Source organism: Mastigoproctus giganteus, chromosome 6, assembly GCF_048544385.1.
Source record: "Mastigoproctus giganteus isolate SK-2022 chromosome 6, ASM4854438v1, whole genome shotgun sequence".
Taxonomy (NCBI): Eukaryota; Metazoa; Arthropoda; class Arachnida; order Uropygi; family Thelyphonidae; genus Mastigoproctus; species Mastigoproctus giganteus.
The window spans coordinates 154,952,988-154,979,368 of record NC_143580.1 but is presented as its reverse complement, the minus strand read 5'-3'; the positions used below and the strand labels follow the sequence as shown (position 1 = coordinate 154,979,368).

Below are 26,381 nucleotides of genomic sequence, written 5' to 3'. Positions count from 1 at the left end.
TCTTTTTTTTTTTCTGACCTGGGCTGGGGCTCCCCAGACCAGGAAAGCTCCTCTCTCACACTATACGTTTATTTTATTATTTTATTTATTATTTTATTTATTTATTATTATTTATTATTATTATTATTATTATTATTATTATCGGAAATATAAACAATTGGAAAGAATCTGACAAAAATGGCAAAAGATTTACAGCAGAATGTAATACATTTACACACTTGGTTGCATGATAATAAATTGGCACTCAGCTTTGAAAAGACAAAATTTTTGGTAATTAGACCTCCTCATCAAACCCTGGACATTCATCCCTCTATTAAATTACATAAACATGAATGCCTACATGATCAGAATTTCCAGAATTGCAAATGTCTAACTGTGGAAGAAGCTTCAAATCATTGTTACCTTGGGTTATGGATTGACTACAGTCTAAGTTGGGCAATGCATATAACAAATCTGTACAAAAAAATGAGATTTTATGTGTACTTTTTTTACTACATTAAGAATAAGTTAAATCTTAGAACAAAAGTTACCTTATATTATGCATTAGTGGACTCCCAACTCAATTATTTAGTAAATGTATGGGCACGAGCAAATATAACAGAAATAAGGGTAATAAACAACTTAATTAATAGGATTTTGAAACTTTTAATGGGGGCAAACTCTTGGAATTACCTGAATAAGAGAAGGCAATTTTTGTTAAAATACAAAATACTGTATCCAGTTCAAAAACTGAAGTTAAATTTATTCTTGAAAAATCTTAACACTATTTATGAAGAATCAAATCTGCAATCGAATGGCACACAATTTAAGGAACCCAAAAGCAATTACTTTGCCTCACCCTAGGGTACTAAATAGATTTGGAGATAGGCACATAATGTATATAATAAACAACTTGCTGGCTAGTGTTGATTTCAGGCTCAAGAGAAGTTATCCCATCTCCAAATTAAAATTTCTAATAAGAAAATTCTTGATACTCAATGATACAGTGGAATAAAATTGCTATACAGATAAATTACTATCTCTGTATACAGTGTGGAATGTACTATGAGTAGTGACTTCATTGTCTTTTCTGGTAGTAAAAGAATTTGTATACAAAACTGTTGTAAATGAAGAATTTCAACTTGTCAAGAAATTCACTTTTCTTAACAAGTTCATTTATTGTAAACATATTCTCTTGATAAATAAATTGTATTGTATTGTATTGTATTATTATTATTATTATTATTATTATTATTATTATTATTATTTATTATTATTATTATTATTTTATTATTATTTTTTTTTTTATTATTATTTATTATTTTTTTTTTTTTTTTTGTATGTTTGCGTTGTTGTTCTAGCAATCCATCCTGAGCCGGGATAGTCCTCCTCTTTACTCCTTCCCTCTCTTCATCTTATACAAGTTTTTCTTTCCTCCCTAGGAACTCATTCCCCAGGGAGGAGGGCGTGCAGATAGTAAGGGAGGCCTTGCCCTCCTTCTGCTAGGGACGAGTACCTGGAGGAAGTCGTCCAGGTGATCACTGCTTCCAGGTAGCCAAAAGGCCAAAACATATCACGCTACAACAGAACACACACACATAAGCTCACAAACACAGTTTTTCTTGTTTTCTTTCCCTTTCTCCCGTGCGGGATGAAATTTCTTTTTTTTTTTTTTTTTTCTCTTTCTCGCCTTTCTTTTCATCTATCTTCATCCATCATGGGATATTCCTATGTGGATTGGGAAAAAAAAAAAAAAAAAAAAATTTTTAATTTATTTATTATAATTTTTTTAAATTTATTATTATTATTTTTTTACATGATACACACTGGCTTTACCTTGACAGAGTCTGTAAAAACTGAACAGAGCTACGAGGCGGAGATGAACTTCTGTTCTAGGAGCCGCACATACAAAAAAACAAAAATATATAAAAAAAATATATATATATATATATACAGGGTGATTCACTACCAGTGCGACAAACTTGCAGGAGGTGTAGGGGGCACAAAGACGAATCGGAATCACATAGCATTGCGGGGTCCGAAATGCCTTCGTCATGCGGTAGAGGACGTTGAACGGGAGGTCGCGTGAACAGCAATCCCGCTGGAAGTCAGCATTTGCGAACCGTTTCTGTTGAAGAAACCAAGTAGCAAAAGTCCTCCGGAGTGGATAATCCGCAGGCTCCAATGATTGGACGCGTTGCAGATGGTATCCTCCATACAGTGGATTGGGAAATACCCAATCGTTGGCCTATCGCTCGAGTACTCGTTCTCGGATTGCCTTCTGCAAGACGTAGGACATTCTCCTCATTGTCTGGCGTCCTCGTCGTTCGCTCTCGATTCATGGTACCTCTCGTGAAACAACCAGTCTCACGTAACCTTCTGTGCACACGTGCGAAAATCGTATGATGAGGAGCACGCCTGTGCGGGAAACGTTCCTGGTATAAGCGCAGAGCGGCGCGCCCGTTACAGTCCGCAGCTCCATACGCGAGGTGCATGTCGGCCAGTTCAACGTTTGAATACTACCGCCTCGGGAACTCCATCCTACTGCCTCGGGAACCGGTTCGCAAATGCTGACTTCCAGCGGGATCGCTGTTCACGCGACCTCCCGTTCAACGTCCTCTATCGCATGACGAAGGCATTTCGGACCCTGCAATGCTTTGTGAATCCGATTCGTCTTTGTGCCCCCTACACCTCCTGCAAGTTTGTCGCACTGGTAGTGAATCACCCTGTATATATACAAACAAAGAATTAATCACAAAAAGACCGTTTGTGTGAAACACTATCAAGAGATGGTTCGTGTGAAAATAAAGGGAACCTGAAAACCATAAAACGAAAATGCGGACACTTGAAATAGTGGCTTTTAGTTACAATTTGTGCAGCCAGAAATGTTGCCCATTTAATTATTTTGAAATTTTCGTGTCTTTAGAATTTTAGTGATTTATTTTCGCCGTGTACCACCTAACAAGTACCACATTACTTGATGTGATTTTTCGTGTTGTGTTTATTTGACATAAATTATTGAATTCGTGTTCTATAAAATAAAAATTGCCGGTACTATTTTTTCACCGGAGGGAATTTTATTCCACCGGGGGTAAAACTCACCCCCGGTCACCCCCCTGGATTCAACACTGGATGGGAGGAAGGTTTTATAGGTTTTTTTTTTTTTTTTTTTTTTTTCCACAGCATGAGCTGGTTCGTCTCTTTATCCTGGAACTTCATCGAGCAAAACTATCAATCCGACCATAGTACGCGAAATTTAGACAAGATACACGATGCCTCGCGACCTAGTTGCTGCGGCAAAAAAAAACAGACAGAAACCATGGCAATGCACAAAGATGCGAATTGAAATAATTTACCAAAAACACTGAACCATTAAAATTTTTTAAACAGAAATGTGATGGAGAGTGTGTGTTTTAACGATTAATTCGAATGTACATCTCGTTTTTAACTTGCACCCCTCAGTTCGCAAGACATTTAATATTTTAGTTTTCACTAATTGGATCTTGGTCTATATCTATCCATATTAGTTGGATTGCACATTGAGAAGTTCTAGAATCAGGAGTTTTCTAGACTTTGTTGGAGTAGAAGTTATCGACAGTTTATAGTCTATTCGCCCCCTCCCCCAAACCCAACTCAAACTGCTCCCCACATGTCAGACGAAAATGTGAAGCAAATCTCCCAGACAGTTCAAGCAGTTGGGTCTGTAAGTGTTCCAGTTAACGTTGTTACATATCAATAAACCCATGTGCTCTTGTTATTTACTGCTGCAACTTGCGGTTGAACGTGCTTTTAAAAATGTCACAACAGTGCTTTAATTCACAGATAACGTTTGTTATGTGTGCGGTTCTTTATTTTGTATGCAAATCAGACGATCAGGAAAGGGTCGTTCCTTCATATACTGCGCTAATTGCACTTCCCGTCTCAAAAGGCTGGTTAAAAAATAAACAGTACAGCATCAGTGTCATTTTCTGTTCCAGTGGAGTGTAAGGAAGCAACAAATCATATCAACATTGCTATTTTTACATTACTAAAGAGATAATGCAAAAATAGCAATTGTTGAAGGAAAGAAAGGGAAAGACAATAAAGATAATAATAAAGGTAATTATTAGCATATGCTAAAAGCAGATTATAGCAGAGCTTGATTTCTCGAAACCTACCTCCTAATGTACGTATTAAAACATGACTGAAGATTGTGAAGCACTCTCATATGCTGATGATCTCAAGATGCTCGTCATATCAGATGATCCAGAAAAAGTAGATGCAGTCGCCTTTGAAACACAGAACGTCCTAGTTGAACTCCAGGATTATCTACGATGTCTCGGGCTAAAGATGAATCCTCAGAAAGCAGCTCAGATGACCTTTACAAAATGGAAGACGAAGAATGGAATAACACTCAAAATCAACGGGGCCGTCATTGAAAAAGTTCACTCTCACACCGATTTGGGGTTGATGTGGAATGATGGACTAGCCTTCAAAGGCCACCTCAACATAGCCAGGCAGAAAACGTTCGTGGCTCTCTGGGCAGTCCGACAGGAGCTGGTCGGTCTTAGGCCTCGAGCGTTCCTCTTGGATTATGTCCAAAGAAATTTGATCCCCGTACCGCTCTATGCATCGGTGCTTTGGTCAGGGGCCTCCTCTTCTGAAGTCAAGAGATTTCTTGGGACAGAGTATTGGCTCATGAGATGGTTAAACAAGGCGATGGGCTACCCTTTTACCATCTCTCGGAGCGTGCTCTACGCACACCTCGGCATGAAACCGTGGGATACCATCATTGACACAACTCCTTTGTGGCCGAATGGATCCATCTGACATCTGGGAAGTGATGACAATCTCTGGGATCACCGAACGGACCAGGTGCAGTGCAACATCTTGTCTTAGACCTTCACTACAAAACCTGCAATACCTAGGATCAGTGTTTCTGGCGAATACGTTCGGACCGTATAACTCCCTGGGAATTGATGCCTCAGCTTTATGCAGTTCGAAGCGCTACAGACAGGATACGCTGAAAGATGCGTATAAACTAGAACTATTGACAGTTTTGAAACTTCTGTGTCTATATTATCCTACTTGTTGGATGATATTTTGTTTAACGGCTTAAGAGCTACTAAGGCCATATTGTGCCTGATTCTATTCCGTAGTGCAATTACCAGTTAAAATTTCTCTGTTAAATACTCCTGTCTGCTTCAAGAAAACGATGAGCTCAGCTAGATTTGCATTGTTTCCAATCAGATGAAGAAATGTTAAGCCTACTTGTAAATACAATGTGTTTTCCTTCCTTTTAATTCAATCAATGTAATCGCCTTGATTGTTTATGATGTACACTCCTCTAGCCGAACCAGGCTGTTCCGGGGGTGCCCACTGATGTGGAAATAAAAAGATGTTAATAATAATAATAATAATAAATGAGACAATTTTTTTTTTATTTCGGCTAGTCAAAGATGAACTAAAGGCTATGAAAAAGAAAAGAACTAAGAGTCCTAAAGTCGGACTTTCGTTTCACATCGCCAGCTGATTCAGTGTGCTCGGGGAAACAAGGTTTCATTTTATAAGAGATGAACTCTAACTCCTAATGCATGTTTAATACGCACGTCAGGATTTTCAACTGCCACATAGATGATAGCAGTCATCAGGCAGTTCACGTTAAGAACGTGAAATCTCTCTCTCTCTCTCTCTCTCTCTCTCTCTCTCTCTCTCTCTCTCTCTCTCCAACCCCATTCTGTGCGGGTGATATTAGTTAACAGTCTTCTAACTTATTAATCAATAGTGGTGCCCCCCCCCCCCAGGTTCGGTACTTTCTCCGCTGTTCCTCCTGTATATTAATGACCATCTTCCACTGAAAATGCTACCCATGTATACAGTTTTGGTGATGATAGCACTCTACATGCCATCTACTAGTTTTGGAAACATTACCCTGCAAAAACGGCATATTATTCTTCTCGAATATCCACAACCAATTTCTTAAATTCCGGTCGCAAAGTATTCTCCGACGAGGCGAAGAAAACATGGTTAACTTCAATCCTTCTAAAACTCAGTCCTATTCTATTCCTCACAAAAAGTCTGTTTTTTGGGAGAAATAAGATAAAGTAAAGTAAACTGCAACTATTATCAATCCACTGCAGTATGGAAGTCTCCTCAACGATCCATGCTGAGGGAATGGACCATAATCTGCCAAGCTGGTCCAGTGCGGGTTGGCCCATCGACAGTATTTAGCAGTTAGGGGCTTGAACCATAGTCTACTCAAAGAGCGTGTGCTACTGCACTCCCGCTGCTGACAACTCGGTTAGTTTGCGCGATAGCACAGTGGTATCGTCACCGTCCTCCCCACACCGGGTGGAAAGGCCAGGGTTCGAATCCCGTCGATGACGCGAGGAACTTTAATGGGCTTTTTTTCACTCCGTGGCTGAGTTAGTCGGTCTCAGGCGGAGATAGCAAGGTTTTCTCCCCATAAACCGGGGTTTTTTTTCGTCCAGCAAAACAGGCAAATCGACCAGAGAACACACGCAATTTACAAACACAAATAAGGGTTTATGTAGTCATTTACGGGAAACCCTAATATAATAATAATAATAATAATAATAATAATAATAATAATGACCACTCGGTTACGGAGAAATAAGATATTACTCGCAAATCCGTGTGTGTCACTGAAAATACTCATGCCCATCTTCAATGACACACACATCCCTAGACAGGATCACATATCTCTATTTGGGATAACCCTAACTTCTAATCTCTCTTGGCATATGAAATCACAAATATTGTTCACTCCGCATCAAAAACAGGTTTTTCGTCGTCGGCGTTATTTTTCTTCTAAGCACCTACTGATTGTAAGAATCTCAAGCTCCTAGACTATTTGAAAGAAAGCATCAGATTAATTACTGACCCGTTTCATGCAGTTTCTCTAGGCTCTGTCTCACAAATAGTTCTGCCGCATGCGTTTTTTATATTTCCATGGGCACTGGTATTCTGAATGGAATCTGTAATTCCGCCTCTCTCCAAACCAGTCATAACACAAACCTCAACCAATTAAGATTCATTTACTATAGAACTCCAAACACACAAATTTGACTTTCCCCTTCCTCTGTTTTTTGGAACCTTCTTTCATGATTTTAATCGAAATTTACAGAATTTCACTAATGCCAACAAGAAACCTTTGTTCTTAAAGTTATGTCTTAAAAGTCTTAAACATATATATGTATATATAAGTTGAATAGCATTAGCATTGGAGGCATATGATGCAAAAAAGCAAATTTATAGAGCATCAGCCAAAAATTAAAAAAAAACCCTTCCCATTTCACCCATCCGGTCACTCCAAATGTTTACCTAGTTCAGCCCTAAATTTACTTAAGCCATCAACTTCCACAACAACAGATGGAAGTCTACTCCAGCAATCAACTACCACTGGCTAAAGGCACTCTTCCGCACATCTATTCTGCAACTGTCTTTCCTCAATTTGAATCTATGCCCCTTCAGGTTCATAACCTGAACAAGCGGAAGAATCCCATTCGCATTGAGCCTGCTCAAGCCATTCAAGGACTTATACACCTCAATCAGATCACATCGCAGGTGCCCAGTCTCCAGATGCTGTAACTCTCAGAATTTAAACCTTTTTGGTAAGAACACCTATTTGTTCCTCTCACCAATCTCATTGCCCTTCTTTGTACTCGTTCTAGCAAATCTACATCCTTCCTAAAATGAGGCCTCCAGACCTGTACGCAGTATTCAAGGCCTTACCATTGCCTTATAACTGTATATATATATATATATATATATATATGAATATGAGTTAAGTTGATAGTGGTAAGAGTTTTTAAAGGTAAAATATGATATACTAGCTTATCAGACAAACATAAACCATGGCTGGTACCCAACGTGACCTGGAAAAAAATCAATCTATGCTATGACATAAGCAATAAATTATAAACATATATAAAAATACCATTAAAATGTTAATTATGGCAATAAGATACATTGAAAGGGACTTTTTCGAGGGCTAACCCTTTCAATGTATCAACCATAATTAACGAGCTATCCGTTTCTGTAGTCATCGTCCAGCATAACTATGTCCAAATATATGTAAAATGGTAGTAGTAAGTTAGAGCCAAAAGGTAGTGACGAGAATAAAAACCTTTAAAAACTCTTACCACTGTCAACTTAACTCATATTCATATTTATACAGACCGATGTAATGTTTAATCGTACTAGATGGCATTAATTGGTTATGTGACTACTTAATATTTATTATAATATTTTTATTATAACATTTAATATTTGCTTTTTCATACCTGGATATATATATATATATATATATATATATATATATATATATATATATATACAAAGGGTACTAGGAAAGTTTTGCAATATGACGCAACAATGAATCACAGGAAGCTGCTTGTTGCTGCATGTTGAGACATGTTCATATGTGCATAGTAGCCGCCGCGCCAAGTCGATGGGCTCAGTTATTCATTAGTAGTGAGAGTGTAAAGTGCTTGCGATGGCATCGCGGTCACGAAATGAGAGAAGGACAGTTTTGCGGTATAATTTCGTGCGTGGTTTAACCATAGACCAGTGCTTAGAAGAAATGACTCTTGCACTAGATGATGATTGTCCACATCGTACAACGATATTCAGGTGGTATAGAGAATTCCAAAGGTGGAAATTTCACTCTGGAAGATTCTGAGAGGCAGGGAAGGCCACGAAAGTCAGTTACGGAGGAAAACGTTACTGCTGTGAGGAAAATGCTTGACGAAAACAGGCGAGTGACCTACCAACAGATAGAGGATACTTTGGGCCTAAATGCACCAGCAATTCGTTCGATTCTGCAAGATCATTTGCACGTGAAGAAACTTTGTTCTCTCTGGGTGCTGTATCAACTGACTGAAGAGCAGATGACACGACGTGTGACTTGGTGCCGGGAGATGTTAAAAAAGTTTGATAAGGGACAATCTCGGTATGTGAACAACATCGTGACAGGTGACGAGACTTGGCTGTACTATTAGGATCTGCCGACCAAGGCTCAAAACAAAGTTTGGGTCTTTGATGATGACGACACACCCGTAATTGTCAGAAAATCCCGATCTGTAAAGAAGAAAATGATAGCTGTATTTTTCAAATCGAGTGGAATTGTGGAACGTGTCGTTTTGGACACGCAGAAGACAGTCACAGCTAAGTGGTATACTGAACAATGCCTGCCTAAAGTCATTGGATCTATGAAAAACCTGCGGCCAAAGTCAAGAATGGACACCTGGTACCTCCATCACGATAATGCTCCAGATCACCGCGCCAAAGCCTGCACCGAATATTTGACCACGACAGGACTGAAACTTCTCGAGCACCCTCCCTACAGTCCAGACCTTGCTCCCTGCGACTTTGCACTGTTCCCACATGTGAAAATGAAGCTAAAAGGGAGGCGGTTTTCCAGTGATGAGGACCTTCTACGGGCTTGGGACAACGAGTGTGCTTTACTCCCTAGTGAAACTTGGCAGAACTGGTTTAAAGATTGGTTTCGGAGGATGGAGAGGTGTATTGAATGTAGAGGAAATTACTTTGAAAAAAATTAAATAAACAAAGCTGTATTGCAAAACTTTCTTAGTACCCTTTGTATATATACAAGAGGATAATCACCTCTTTGTCTCTGCAAGCAAAATTCCTGTATATCATTAACAATACTCTATTTCCTGCTCTGGCAGCCCGTCTGCACTGCTCAGAGAACTTCATATCTAACTGCACACTTATCCCCAGTCTTTTTCATTCTTCACTTCCCTGAGTGTTGTACAAAACAGTTGGTACGTTTCTCTTGGGTTACTGCTACCCATATGCAGTACTTTGCATTTGTCAATAGTAATCTTCAGTTGACTTCTCAGCCCATCTGCTTAACTTTTCTAGATCTTGTTGCAGTAGCATACTATTTTTACTGTCATTAATAACCTTGCCAACCTTTGTATCTGTAAACTTGGACAACAATGGGCCCAGTACTGAACTCTGGGGAACTCCACTAATAAAATTAGTCCACGAAGAGCAGTGTCCATTGATCACCACTCTCTGTCGTCTCCAACTCAACCATCCCTTTATCCATTGTAGAAACTTGCAATTGATGCCATACCGCTCCAATTTGCACAGAAGTCTTCCATGTGCAACAGTATCAAGATCTTTCCTGAAATCCAAGTATAAGATATTAGAATTATTTTCTGCATCCGGTTCCTTTATGACCACATCGTAGTAGTAGTCAATCAAACTGGTCACACAAGACCTCCCTTAACAAACCCAAGCTGTGTCTGAACTCCAGTGACTCCATTTTCCCTGGAACAGAAGTTAAACTAACGGGTCTATACTTATTTATTTGTGTCACCTTTTGAACCCCTTTTGTGAATTGGGAACACATTTTCACATTTCCAGTCCATCGGGACCCCCATGAATCTGATGCTCTCATAATTATGGATAAGGTTTTGCTTACTTCCCTCGCTGCCTACTTCAATATAACTGGATCGATTCCATAACCCCAGGTCTCCTTTCTTATGTTTAACCTCAACAATTTCTCCTCCGCTTCGCTCTCCATTATAACAAAATCATTTAGCTCCCTTCTAGAGTTTAGTAAATTTCTGCCTTCTCCTTCCTTACAGAATTCCTCATGTGTGAATGGAGATGCAAAATACTCATTCAGCTTTTCAGTTACCTGAGTAGGATCATCAACAGTCGAACCATCAATATCACGTGGACCAATCTGATTCATCCCCTTCCTTCTAGAGTTTACATAAGTAAAGAATTGTTTCTTGTTTTTCTTTGCATCCTTTGCTAAGGATTTCTCGTAATCAGCTTTCACTTGCCTAACCTTTGTGACTTGATTACAGACCAGCTTATATCGACATAGAAGCTTATCTACCATAATCTTCTATGTTGCCTGAAAATTTATATGCATCCCATGCATTTTGCTTCTCTGCCACGAGCCCTATTAGTTCATCTCATTGGCGCCTCCGTAGCCAGGTGGGCAGGCAGCAGTGCGTAGCACACGCTTCTTGATTAGACAGGGGTTCGAGACATTGACCACCAAATACGGAGAATGCAGAAAGATCAGGGAATGACCACCGCATATCCCCAGAACAATATGGCCTTAGTTGCTAATGTTCCTAAAAAAACACACAAAATAACAAATAACAGTTCATCTCATACCCATTTAAGTATAAATCTTGAAGAGTGTTTCTTAATAGGTATGAAAAGCTTGGTAGCTTTCAAGACTAATTCCTTGAAGGCTCCCCATTTAGAATTCGCTGTTTTTAACATCATCAGTTGATCCTACTGTATGGAATTCAAACTGTCTGAGACAACTGTAGTCACTTTTACGAAAGCAAAAACCCTTCCCTTTACCCTTGATGGTAGTTATATCTTTAAGTAAATCCCACATCAGTACACTGTGATCACTGTCACTTAGTGGTTCCTTTATCTGCAAATTCTTATGCATGAAAATCACTGCTGATAATCAAATCCAGAGTATTATTCCCTCAAGTTGCCCTTCGAATATGTTGCTGTGGAAAACAATCCTCCAATAAATCCACAAAACTCTTGCTAGCGTGCGAGTGACCAATCCACAAGTTTAACTTTCCAGTCAATATCTGGAAAGTTAAAATCTCCCATTACAAGACATTCTGATTTACTGGCCCACTATTTCTCTGCACAAAAGTTCGTTGTACTCATCAGTCATTAGGCCTATAATTCATTTTACATTTGCCATTGCTTATGTCACACCAAACTGACTCAATGTTGCGCTGTCCACCAATATCAACTGAATGCACTTCCTCAGATTTTGTGTGTTTCTTAACTAACAGCATAACCCCTCCTCCCTTCCTACCCTGCCTATCCTTTCTGTACTCATTGTACTCCCCAAATTCCAATTCTGCACTGCTTATACACCGATGAGCCAAAACATTATAACCACCTACCTAATATGACGTTGGTCCTCCATGTGTAGCCAAAACAGCTCGTACCCGGCGAGAAATGGACGCTACAAGATTTCTAAATGTGTCTTGTGGTAACAGGCAAATCCTTTAAACTCCTGTAAGGTCCGTGGTTGAGACGCCGCAGATCGAAGTTGCTGCTCCAACACAAACCAGAATTGCTCGATGGGATGAATATCTGAGGAATTTGGAGGCCAGGGCAATACCTGGAAGTCTTTCTCATGTTCCGCGAACCAGTCTCGAACAATCCGGGCGGTGTGGCATGGTGCATTATCCTGCTGAAAGAAAGCACTGCCAGAGGGGAAGACCGTTGCCATGAAAGTGTGTACCTGGTCAGCAATGATGTTTAGGTAAAGTGTAACAGTGTAAAGTGTGTTTAGGATCAAACGACATCAGGGTTCCCCCCCCCTTCTCCGCGTTGTTTTCATTGTGGGTATACTAGTTCGCTGGAAATGCCAGAGATTTAAAAGTGTGCGGATATTGTATTTGTGTACTGTTATGTACCATTCTTCTTCTGGTCGTTTAACCGCTGCACCCGTGCTGAGGCCCAACTTATCCCACTTTTGCCCTGTGGAGGCAGATCAGGAAACACCAGTAAACTAAGATTTACTCTAGCAGGTCCTGCCGCTTAATTTCCTGAGATTTCGACTGCTAGGACCTAAAAAAAAAAAGACAGGGAATAATTGTGTAGTGGGGATAACGCTAGAATTTGAAAGGCCGGAAATATTACTGGGCGAATGTAATTTAGATTAATGTAATTAGGTTCGGAAATTGTGGGGCATTCGCTTGCATACAGATAGAAAGGTCAGAGCATATCCGAAACGGCACGTTTCGGATATGCTGCCTTTCCCATCTGAAAAACAAGAGTAACGCTGATTAACAGAGCTAGGCATCAGGTGCTTTCTATACCGTGTCACGACCTGCGCACTTGATGTAGTTCACCTGCAGTTGCTTCGATTTGCTTCACGACTCACTGGTCATAATGTTTGACAAGTTCATCGGTGTATGTGTCACACCATGTCTCTGAAATCCCAACTATATTTGCCTTTGATGTCTTGAACAGCACTTCAAATTCATCTGCTATATTTCTAGCATTGGTGTGCATGCAATTATTGGTGTGCACCTGTTCTTACGCTTAGTTATCCTAACACAGCCCATGTGTTTACTTGTTCCATGATGACTCCCAGCAGTTCTTGAAATCCCCAGCAATCTGCTCTCCAGGCTGCTGCTCATTCCAATAGAAGCAGTGCAGGAATTACTTTCGCCTCTGCCTGTGGCTTCTATTAATCCTTTAGTCTGGGAATCCCCCCCCAAGCTAGCAGTTTTCCGACTCACATAACACTGCCTCGATAGCGTCAGCAAATATTATTTCACCCGTTCTATTTAAGTGTATTCCATCCCTGTAGAAGCAATATCTCCTATTAGCAAGCGATCTCTCCTATTAGACCACACTGAAAAAATTTTACCCCACGTGCCTTGCACAATCTCTCCATGGCCGAACTGATTGACAAGGCTCTCGTTATGTACTCCCTCTTATCGTGTCTGGGCAGAATTACAGACACTTTCAAATTTTACCCTTACTCGCGACTTTTTTTTCAACATTAACCTGTACTTCTCAAATCTGCAGATCTCTTACTCTGCAGTAAGAGATCTGCAGATCTCTTACTGCAGAGGTATTAGCGCCAACGTGTACAACTGTATCACCTTTTGTGCCCTTAAAAGATATCTGCTCTAGAACGCCACCAAATTTTGCCTCTGGTCATGTTCCACCTATCCTTTTTTGCATAATATATTCCCCATCTACCTGAAAACAGAATCACTGACAATAACTAGCTCCTTTGGGACCACGGCATTCTGCTTTGGAGATTGACGCTGTGTTGCACAGGAGTGAGCTCTGGCATTGAGTTGGGCAGCTGAGAGCTTGATGGGTCCCTGATATTTATTTCTTCGAGGGCATCTACCTCAAACTCTCATAGATGCCCATCAGAATGCTGAGTTGGCACCTTAATTCTTCACACTTCCAGCTACTTTGTGCTTGTTGCTTTGCTGCTCTAGTCTGGGTGATTCCGTTTGAGTACAATTTAATTAACAATGAAATTTAATAAGATTAATAACTTTTTTGATTCATTGATAATACTATAATAAGCTAACAGATTCCTAATACAGTGCTACTATTATGCTATCTAGTTTTACATTGTACTTTATGATGTCAAGTTCGGGATATACGTTATGCTATTCGGTATCGATCTAATATACTATAACAATGGCAGGAAGTTACGAACGGAGGCTCTACAGTCACTTAGTATTAACTTTAAAAATCGCTATCTAAATTCAAAATAACTAATTAGCGTCACTACGACTATAAGCTGCTTCTAGAAAATAAATGAATATGATAATTAAGTTAACAGAACGGCTATATATTTTTCAAAAACTTAGCGTTTGCCAGAGCTGCGAAATCTTGTCCAACATGTGGACAAAAACTTAACCTCGTAAAGTTTTCTTGATGAGATTTGTCTTGAGGACGAATTGAATAACAAGAAAGGCGAAAAACAGAAAAAGAGTATGTGGTCTAGTGCAGTCACAGGCAACAAAAGCTAAATCTATGCAGAGCATGGACAATAAAGTAAGAAAAAAAGAGAGACTGAGAGAGTGATAGAAGGGGGATAAAAGGTAACAAAAAATAGGTATAATAAGAGATAAAAAAAAAAACATAATTGAAAAAGTAATTACAAAATTCACAAAATAAAATGTTGTCGCACAACTTTCCAAATCGGCCTTGTCAGATACCCTGGGTCCAATCATCCATGTGCCAGGCACTCTGACGTCTACCACCTACCTAAACATCATTGCTGACCAGGTACACTCTTTCACGGCAACGGTCTTTCCCTCTGGCGGTGCCTTCTTTCAGAAGGATAATGCTCCATGCCACACTGCCCGGATTGTTTGAGATTGGTTCACGGAACATGAATAAGACTTCCAAGTATTGCCCTGGCCTCCAAATTCCCCAGACATCAATCCCATCGAGAATCTGTAGTTTGTGTTGGAACAGCAACTCTGATCTGTGGCATCTCAACCATAGACCTTACAGGAGTTAAAGGATCTGCTGGTTACATGTTGGTACTAGATACCACAAGACACGTTTAGAAATCTTGTAGCGTCCACGCCTCACCAGGTACGAGCTGTTTTGGCTGCATGTGGAGGACCAACGTCATATTAGGTAGGTAGTCATAATGTTTTGGCTCATCGGTGTACATAATGTACAAATCTAATCTAGAGAAAAAATGCAAAATAAAGTGATAAAGTAAGATATAATGTGGGACAAATAGAAAGGGTAAGATGAAGTGGAAGTATTATTATTATTATCACTCTATACATTAAAAAAGTTTTCCTCCTAGTGATATTTATTCACGCCAATGGGAGAAGAGGGTAGGCCAATTACATCACTACAACTGCACAGGTAAATAATTACATAGGTCATTTCTGATTAGATTTCGACCAGTGCGTTATAATATTAATATATTAGTATAATGTTATTATGGAAAACACTATACAATATAAAACTAAACAAATATTTACTCAAAACCGAACCATTTACAATCTTCTACTATATCGGGATGATGGGCCCTTTCATCAGCTGACATTAATATACAAAAAACGTTACAATGGAACGTCAAATGATGCCAGGCTTGGTCATGTGTTAGACAGTGAAGCACGTGCACGAGGATGGTGAACGTTAAGTGGAAGGAACAGAAATGGGTTACTGGGCAGGATCAGACACTTGCTGTTGACAACGCAGGGTGACAATGTGGGACACATGCCAACGTTTGTAGCACTGAAAGACAACTGCCTCCATAACATTCACCAACCTCAACCACGTGCTTCACTGTCTAATAAATGACCATGCTTGGCATCATTTGATGTTCCATTGTAATATCAGCTGATGAAGTAATATCAGCAGATCTCGTTTGTATATTTGTAAATACATTAGTATTTTGTAAATATTTCAAATATTTGTAAAATATTTAGTTAATTATTTTAGTCCAACGCAGGGTGACAATGTGGGACACATGCCAACGTTTGTAGCACTGAAAGACAACTGCCTCCATAACATTCACCAACCTCAACCACGTGCTTCACTGTCTAATAAATGACCATGCTTGGCATCATTTGATGTTCCATTGTAATATCAGCTGATGAAGTAATATCAGCAGATCTCGTTTGTATATTTGTAAATACATTAGTATTTTGTAAATATTTCAAATATTTGTAAAATATTTAGTTAATTATTTTAGTCCTGCTCTTTCGGATGCAACAATATTCCTCATGCATTATGGAACCCGAAGCAAAAGGCCTTTTCCTAAGTGACCTATGTGAACGCAGGTAAATTATTACGTAGTAATATTTACTCGACCTTGAGAATGCCGCGTGGTGGGGTAGCCAATGGGAGAAGAGGGATACGGATCATGTGGTACAAGTGGGCGGGGAAATGAAGTCACTACAATTGCACAGGTAAATAATTACATAGGTCATTTCCTTAGATATCGACCACTATGTTTCGACAGGTGTCTTTTATGTAGAAAAGATTTTGCTTTCTCCGTCATACCTCTCCATTTTATGTAGAAACGCGTTGACAAGCAGGGGGCAGGACCCCCTAGTCATTATTATTATTATTAGCCATATGGTGCAAGCAAGTCTGACGCTTTTGCAGCCAAAATAAATTTTTTTTTTTTTTTTTTTTTGATTTACTCTGAGAGAGAGAGAGAGAGAGAGAGAGAGAGAGAGAGAGAGAGAGAGAGAGAGAGAGATTACGTATCTGATTTTTTTTTTTTTTAAATAAATAAAAAAAAAAGTTACAAATTGATCGAAAAATTTAGAAATTTAGACTGGCACCTGGCAGTTTTGTTCTGTCAACATCTTTACTTTGTCAATTTTGCAATTACTGTATTTGGCTTTATTTATATTTACCTCTTTTGGAGAGACGTACAGAATAATCACAAATTTCATTAAATCGGATCAATAGAAATCGGACAATTATCAATTACTATTTCTTTGTCCCTCCATCCGCATGTGTGAACTCGTATTTCTCAGCGGATCGATTTTCATGAAATTTTATATTTAGTTCTTTTAGAACGACTTGTCAAGCCTTCCCAAATTTCATTGAAATCAGACCAATATAAATTCAGCAATTATTATTATTATTTCTCCCATTCATATCATATATTATAGGCTATCCGTGAGCAATATGTTATAACTGAAACACTGGATATAATGTTTTTTTGGCTTGCACTGACTGGATGAATGAATGAGAATATGGCGGTTGCGCAAAAACGAAATGCTTTCGATTCGTACACAAAAGTCGTTGCTTCTTGCTGGTTTATATAAATCATGAATTATTATTATTTTGCTAACAAGACTGAAATGTAACGCACTGCATACATTAATTTGTATATTTTTTTCCTATAATTACACCAAAGCAACTGAGGCTAATGAGGCAAAAATTCTTACCGGAAAAAAATTATGGCGGTCTCCAGCCCACCGGGAGTTTTCCTCTAAGTCTTATGGTCAGTCCACCTCTGCTCAGGTATAACGTGAAACTAGATAGCATAATAGGTCTCACTGCATTTAAGAATCGATTAGCTTAGTGTAGTATTGTCAATTAATAAATTAAATTTATTAATCTTATTATTTTTCGTTGGTAATCAATTAAATTTTGTAAGAGAAGTGATCATTTAATTCGCGGACTGATGAAAGATTTTACGTTTACCGCTCGAACTTTCCATAACTGCCGCTAGAGGCGCTCTCCTTAATCGCTACTGAGCAGACTCTGTGCGCACATGCTAGTACTTTTCGAGCTATTGTTGCGTGAAGAGAGTTTTTTAGCCGCGTGTCACTGACGATTGTTTTGAGGCAAGTATCATGTCAGACAAACAGATTGAACAGCCAATGGTAATGAATGTCTTGGTAGGACGGCCATATTCCAGTCGGACCAAACTTTCCAGTGTCAACTGATTTCTCCATCAGGACAATTCCAGGCCCATATGGCTAATATTGTGCAGGCAGTGATCACTGCCATCAGTGTAGAGGTTCTACCATATCCGCCTTATTCACTGAACTTAGCTCCATGCGATTTATTTCTGTTTCCATGTCTAAAAAAAATTTCTGTAAGGCAAGCATTTCACGTTCGAACAATGACGCTCGTAGAGCCACAACGGAAGCACTTTGCAGTCTTTCAAAAAATGGCTTGCAAGAAGCACTTAATGCCTAGGAATGACAAGGGCAAAAGTGTGTAAAGTTCAAGTACAGTATTTTAAGAAGGAGAAATCCAGTGCTGTAGTATTAAAATTAGCAGAAGGTATACTCCATGCATGTTATTACGTTAAATATTTTAATAATATTTGTTTTTTTCAAGTCTTTCAAAAACCAGGAGGTTTTTCTATTCATCTAAAAAAAATCCAGAGGGTATACGGCGCACATCCTCCACTACAGCCCTGGAGAAATCCACAGAATATTCAGATACGACAATTAAGATAAGATCTTGCACCAGTCCGCGAATTAAATGATCAGCCCTTGTACTTAAACGGAAATCATGCCCAGACTAGAGCAGCAGAGCAACGAGCACAAGGCAGCGGGAGTGCTGTGGCTCGGGAGAAAACCGAAGGTGACGATTCTCCAACGCATCGCAGCCTAAAAAAAATGTGTAACTTGTGAAATGTTTGCGGATTCTGGAACAGGACATGATGTAGCAGAAGAGAAAGTCTTTGTGTGTGCTAGGTGTAGAGAGTGTAAAGAAATTAGGCACTAACTCACCATTCTGATGGGCGTTAATGAGTTTGAAAGTAGGATAGGTGCCTTCGAAGGAATTAAAATCGGGAAGAACATCAAATTCTCAGTTGCCCAACTCAAAGCCAGCGCTCACTCTTGTGCATCAGGCAACGCAATGGCAATCTTCAAGGCAGAATGTGCTGGTCCCACAGGAGCTAGTTATTGTCAGGGAGATGGAGAATATAATATGCAAAAAAAAAAAAGAAGATGGAATAGGACCAGAGTATGTCTGCCAGGGGAAAAAGTCGATGACGTTGTAGAGCAAATATCATCTCTAAAGGGTATAAAAAGGTGATACGGTTGTACATGTTGACACTAATGACCTTAAGAGTAAGAGATCGGACTTACTTAACAAGTACAGGTTAATGGTGGAAAAAAGTCGCGAGTGACGATTAAAACTGAAAGTGTATGCAATTCTACCCAGACACGAAATGGGAAGGTATATTTTTTTTTTTTTTTTGGCTGATGCTGTACAAGCTTGCTTAGTCTGCGCATGTAGCACAGTGGTATCGTCACCGTCCTCCCCACACCGGGTGGAAAAGGCCTGGGTTCGAATCCCGTCGATGACGCGAGGAGCTTTAATGGGCTTTTTTCACTCCGTGGCTGAGTTAGTCGGTCTCAGGCGTAGATAGCAAGGTTTTTCTCCCCAGTAACTGGGGTTTTTTCGTCCAGCAAAACAGGCAAATCGACCATAGAACATACGCAATTTACAGACACAAATACGGGTTAATGTATTTAATTACGGGCAACCCTAAAATAATAATAATAATGTACAAGCTTGCTTTCTTGCACCATATGCCTCTACTAATGCTAAATATACACTAGTGCTGGGACAATGGCATTCATCAGGTTTGACGAGGATCTCGAGCTAAGATCGGTGTCAAAAATCCGTTTATCAATATGATCACCTTATTTCAATTCGATGGATTGAAATAAGCTATGCTCATGTACTGTGAATTTGGTTTAAATCAGAATGCCTAAAAATAAAGAAAAAATTTCAGGATAAAAATTAAAATGTCCATCAAACTGAATAATGAAACTAAAATTCTGAGCCCCATCGCAACATTCTCTAACGTTCCCCATATCTTTAAAACATGGGGGCGTTGATTTTTTTTTTTAATGCTTAATGTTTATTTTATTAAACTATAATACTCGGAACCATTAAAAACTAACTGTAGGGCCTTTCCCCTCTAGTCTGCGCGGTAGCACAGTGGTATCATCACCGTCCTCCCCACACCGGGTGAAAAAGGCTCAGGCTCGAACCTTTTTCACTCGGTGAGAAATTGAGAAATGACGTGAGGAACTCTTATGGGCTTTTTTCACTCCGTTGCTGAGTTAGTCGGTCTCAAGCGTAGATAGCAAGTTTTTTTTCCCCAGAAACTGGAGTTTTTTCGTCCAGCAAAACAGGCAAATCAACCAAGAACACGCACAATTTACAGTCATAATACATATATGGGTGTATGTAAGAGATTACGGGTGGCCCTATTTTGAATTTGTAGGGCCCTCTGACAGTTTTTTATTGCTAAAGAAACGTCCTGTCCTTCCCCCCCCCCCCCGAAAAAAACAAAGAATATCTGAAATTTTATTTGAATTAAACTGTAAAGAAAAAAATTACTGAATGGGGATGGAAACGCTCGTGCACACACACACACACACACACACACACACACAAGGTAATTTCATTAACCAGCTTCCCATTTCTGGAAAGTTAACTAAAAAAAAATCACTAATTTCATTAACTTTCAATTGAATTATATACAGTTGAACAGCGAAGGCGAACCAGTTTTCCAATGGGTGGCAGGCATATGAAAATATATCGGCACACGGCAACTCAAAGAATTTATACTATAAAAAAGTTGTTTATTTTATTTTTTTTTTATTCGAAGATACATTTGTTTTAAGGTTCCGTTAGCCACCATCTAGTAGTGAAAACAGTAATGCAATTTTGGAAAAATTATGTAGCAATAAAGTTCTCGTTAGAAAGTTTCAAGTATTGTTACCTTTTTATAATACCATTACTAATTTTAGTCATCAGGCGCCTTAACATATATGCGTAATGCACCCATTGCCTTCACCATGCCTTTGCTCGTCCGTCCGCATATAATCCCGTGGATGGATTTTATACATAGCTCTATTAGAAAGAGAGCGAGACGTACGATCCTATATTTCATTAAAATCGAACCACTAGAAATCTAAAAATTATTATTTATTTTTCCGTCAGTATGTAATAACTCGGATCTCAATGGGTGGATTTTCATTAAATTTTACATGCAGCCCTTTTGGAAGAACTTGTCAAGTCGTCCAAAATTTCGTTAAATTGGGATCAATTGAAATGCGGACATTGTTTCTTTCTTTTCTTTTTTTTTTTTTTTTTTCATACCTATCACATAGACTAGCGTACATATACCGAACATTGTAACCTGAAGCACATATTATATTATATTATATTATATTTTTTGCCATGTGCTGATAGGAGCAATGAATGGGAATGTATAAAGGATAAGCAGAAACGAAATGTTTTTGGTTCGTGCATAAAATCCTTGTTTTTCGCTTTTTTTTTTTTTTTTTTAATCATGCATTACTATTTGCTAAAGTAACTAAAATGTAAAGCACCACATATATTAACTAACTTATTCTCTCTCTCTCTCTCTCTCTCTCTCTCTCTCTCTCTCTCTCTCTCTCTCTCTCTTTCTTTCTTCTCAAAAATATAACGATTTTTGCCACGCCGCCAGGAAAAGGTTCGCCAACGCTGCCTTAGAATATGTTGATTTTAATTGAATGACAACCGCCAATTGCTCTTATTTTAACAGAAAGGATATTTGGTAAAGACTGGAGGGATCACTTTGTTACCTTGTACAACGACAGCACATTTATTTGGTTCTCTGAAAAAGGACAAAGCACGCCTGAAGGCGGCATTGTCATTAAGAACGCTCCAGAACTGATGGCCTATGGACAATACACAGACAGGGTACCAAACAGACCTGAATTACCCGATGGATATAATGTGACCCAGTACCTAGCATTTGGAACGAGAGGAAAGGACACCGTCCATTGGTTCTTATGTCAAACAGAAGATGATGTCATGTGAGTAAATATATAACTTGCATATTTTTTATTATAATAAAATAAAATAAAATATAAATATAAATCAAATTCTGCACTAATACAACAAAGCTCGACATCCTATTGCTTTCGCTAGGCCCCTCTCTCTCCCTTCTCATTCACTCCACGGTGTATGGAATGGATAGGCCTTGTGAATGACCTTGTACTGCATTCTATTTCTCTCCGTACTATAGAACATTACTTCTCAAACTTTTCAATTCCCTCGGCCTAAATCCAACCAGTCAGATTTCGAGCAATATCTGGCTATTTGGGACTTATCTCATAGTAATTGTACAACACTTAGTAACAAATTAACTATTATTCTGTCAGCTTATTGCGTAGTATTAAGTGTTTTTATTACTTACTCATATAGTATGTACAGTAGTTTATCAAGTTAATTTATAAACTATTTTCCTTTAATTACAATAAACAAAAGAGTATATTTGTGTAGATGATAAAACTATTATATTGTATATAAAATTAGTGTCCATTTAATTTCTATTTCTTTGTTGTTAAAATGATTTTCTATAAAATATAATACTTGCATTTGTTTTTTTATTAGTTAAATTTATTACTAAATATATTTTAAAGTAACTGAAAATTCACGCGGCATATAACCGCGGCCTACTACATAATTTTGGGCTATTTTTAGTGACACTTTCAGTCAATAAACTAACAAAATAAATCGAATGCATAAAATAAAATAACAATGTTGAAATCGATAAAATAAGAGGACAGATAAAAGTAATATCTTTTAGTTCATGACTTCAACGTTAGGTGGCACAACAAAATTCAACTAGATATTCCATGCATCCTAATAGTTGGTACATGTGCAGTAGTGTTCATTGCTCATTTACAAGTTACACTGTTCTAAAAAGAATCATTTTGAACAAAATGTTAACCGTTTTCCTGGGAATATATTGGGTTATTCATACCAAATATTTGGAAAATGGGATCACAATGAATTCAGTCCGATACACTGAAACACTGAATAAGCTCAAAAAAAAAAAAAAAAAAAAAAAGAACTGAACGATTTTAAGGCCTGGCGGTGCTACCATAGCGTGCGGTCTATCGGCACTATAGCGTTCGGTAGACCGCATGCTATATTGCCGGTAGCCCATACGTTGAAGTGTATTCTCACACTATAGGGTCCGATAACGCCGGTAGACCAAACGCTATAGTGACACGCCCATTTTTTTCTGACATTCAGATGAATGTGGCAGCAGGAATAAATACCATCGGAGTAGACGAGAAGAAACATGCTACCCTCGCCTGAGACCAACTAACTCATCCCCGTAATAATTCTTCACGTCGTCGACGGGATTCAAACTCGTTTCTTTTCATCCAGCGTGAAGAGGACGGTGATACTACCGTTTTGAGGGGGAGAAGTAAGAAAATATATTCCTTATCCATACTTGCCTTATTTGAATTCAATTATGGTGTAGAGACCTTATTCAAATAAGGCCTCCACACCATAAGCTGTTCGTAACTTTACTTTTTTTGTCGCACAGTGTATCAATATACATATGATCACTGCCGTCTAATAGTTCCTTTATCTGGAGATTCTTAATGCATGAATGGTCACTGCTGATCTTATCTTATTATTATTATTATTATTATTATTATTATTAAATCAGTTTATTTCCCAAGAAACCTTGAGTCACCCTGGGACGGCTCTGTGCCAGAAGGGTGTGAATATTTACAGACTAAGGTGCGACGAACACATGTACAATAGACAAGAGTACATGCATGCTCGACCCGAGATATTTACAGGATTAAACATACAAAAATATACAAAATATAAAAAAAAAAAAAAAAAACAGTCAGTCATGTCCAGGAGCAGGTGAGTATTATAAGTTCATAATCTGGTAGCAGTTCTTGAGGATTTCCTTCCTGTACGGCTTGTCTTCACAGAACCTATCAGGGTGGATCCTAAATTTATTGAAGATCCGAAGACAATTGGCTGGAAACATGTTCCTCAGGGAATCAATGTTTGACAGCGTAAAGCGTAGAGGGAGACAGGAGTCGGGGTGCTCCCCTCTTGCCCTCCTCGGGCCAGAGATTAATGTGGATACCGATGGAGCATCAATTCGCCTCGTTATAAGCCGGTGCAAGCGTGAAGACATTTTTTGTCATGATGATACGTCTCCAGGGAGTGGTGCCCAGATTTGCTTGTAGGATAGATCTTATAATCTTATTATCTTATCTTCCTCCGTGGATTAGGCGACCCGCCTGTTCCGATCTCGAAGAGGTCTGCCCAGCTTGTCTTCCTCTTGTCTCTTTTTCCTTTTGTTCTATATGTATAAGCTAATTTAGGTAATCTATTATCTTCCATTCTTTCTACATGTTCTTTCCATCTTTGTCTATATTCTATAATTTTGCCATTAATTGAGTAAATCTTTGATTCCTTTCTAATATTTATGTTTGGTATTTTGGTATTTATTTGGTATTTTTTCTAATTTTGTACATCCTTTAACATATCTTAAAAATTTCATTTCTGCAGCTTGTATTCTATTAATGTCTCTTTGTTTCGGTATCCATGTTTCAGAACTATAAAGAAGTGTTGGTATTGCCATTACTTTGTAAAATTTCAATTGTGTTTCTTTCCTTGTTTTCTTAGCCAGATTTCTTTTATTGTTCCACATATATTTTGAAATTTCGCCAATTTCTGGTTCATATCTTCTTCGACATCATATGTTATATCACATCCTAGATATTTAAAATGTTTTACTTGTTCTAATATTTTGTTGTCTATAACTATTTTTGTTCTCACCGTATTTTTCCCTTTAAAAGCCATTGTTCTAGTTTTCATCGTTGATATTTTAACTTTATATTCTTCTGTTATTTGATTTAATTTAAATACTGCTCTTTGTAAATTATCTTCACTATCTTGAATAATTACTTGATCATCTGCAAATAACAGTGTATTAATCCTATCCTTTATATTTAAATACTGTATATACCTGTATTAATTTCTACTTTCCATTTTCATATCATATCCTCGATATACATGTTAAACAGCGTTGGTGACAAGCTACATCCCTGTATAACTCCTTGATTTATTATACTTTCTTCTGTTAATGTATTACCTGTATCTATTACTATTTTTGTTCCTTGACATAAACTCTGTATTATTTTTGTAAGATGCTTTGGGTATCCTTTATTACTCAATATGTCCCATAGTTTTCGTCTGTTTACGATCAAATGCTTTTTCATAATCTATAAATGCTAAATATGTTTCTAAATTAAACTCTTTTCGTTTTTCTATTATTTGTTTTAACATAAATATATTATCTGTACATGATCTTCCTTTTCTGAATCCTGCCTGTTTTCTATTAATATTTCATAAGAGATCATTTTAATTCTATTATTTATTATTTTGCTATACAAAAAAAAATTTGTACATTTTATATACTGTATTTAGTATGCTAATCCCTCTATAATTCTTTGTATCATTTCTATTTCCTTTTTTTAAATATTGAAATATTTTTTGCTATCTTCCATTGTTCCCAACATTTATTAAATAAATTTAGTATCCTATCTTTTAAAAAACTTCCTCCATATTTGATCAGTTCTGCATTTATACCATCCATTCCCACTGCTTTCCTATTTTTTATAGCTTTCAATGCCTTTTCCAATTCTTCCTTCATTATCAGAACTACGTCACTAACTGTATCTCTTCTGTTTGATATGTTGGGTCTTTCCACAATTCTTCATAATATTTTTTCCATTGTTCTTCCTTTATTATATTTATTCTTGAAGTGTCTTTCTCTGTGCTATTGAAATGTTTCATCATTTTATATGCCAAATTTTGTCTTCCATGAACATCATGTTCTATTGTGCTTATAAATCTATCCCATGGCTCTGCTTTAGCCTTCCTTATTATATCTTTAGTTTTATTGCGTTCTTGTTTCTATATTTCTTCATTCTCACTTGTCCTGTTTTGTATATATTTAAGATATTTATCTTGTACTGCTTTAGCTATTTCTCCATTCCTATCTTTACCCCCCCCCCCTCTTTTTATAGTTTTTCCTGAATTGTCCTAGTGTCTCTTTTGCTACCTTTTGAATTATATTTCGTATATTATTCCATTCTTCTTCTATTTGTTCTCTCTCCGATGTTTTACTTATTTCGTCTTTAATCCTTTTTTCATATAAATTTTGTACTTTCTTCTTGAAGTAGATATACTTTATAACCCAACTCCTCCTTCCCCTGTTTAATAGCTTTTCTCTTCTTTCATTTAGCCCATAACTCTATTTTTGAAGCCACTAAAAAATGATCTGAATTAATATCATATCCTCTAACACTGCTGATTAAAAAAAACAAAACTGTCATATTAGGGTTACCCAAGAACAACTTCATCTAACCATTATCCATGTGTATTACATGGGTAATGGGTAGATGTGTATGTCCATAAACTGCATGTGTTCTCTGGTCGGTTTGTCTGTTTTTCTAGATAAAAAACCCGCATTTCCGGGGGAAGGGAAACCTTGCTGTTCTCGTCTGAGACCGACTAGCTCAACCACG

The 26,381-nt window shown here is 38.0% G+C and overlaps 1 protein-coding gene across 1 annotated transcript in view; it reads left to right on the top strand.

The window, feature by feature from the left end:
• The window catches only part of LOC150084669 (uncharacterized), a 73,172-nt gene that overhangs the window by 24,869 nt on the left and 21,922 nt on the right, over positions 1-26,381 (top strand). The window contains exon 3 of the mRNA XM_090375408.1: positions 21,563-21,836. Coding sequence (XP_090231534.1) covers positions 21,563-21,836 — 274 coding nt within the window. The remainder of the gene's footprint in view (positions 1-21,562; positions 21,837-26,381) is intronic.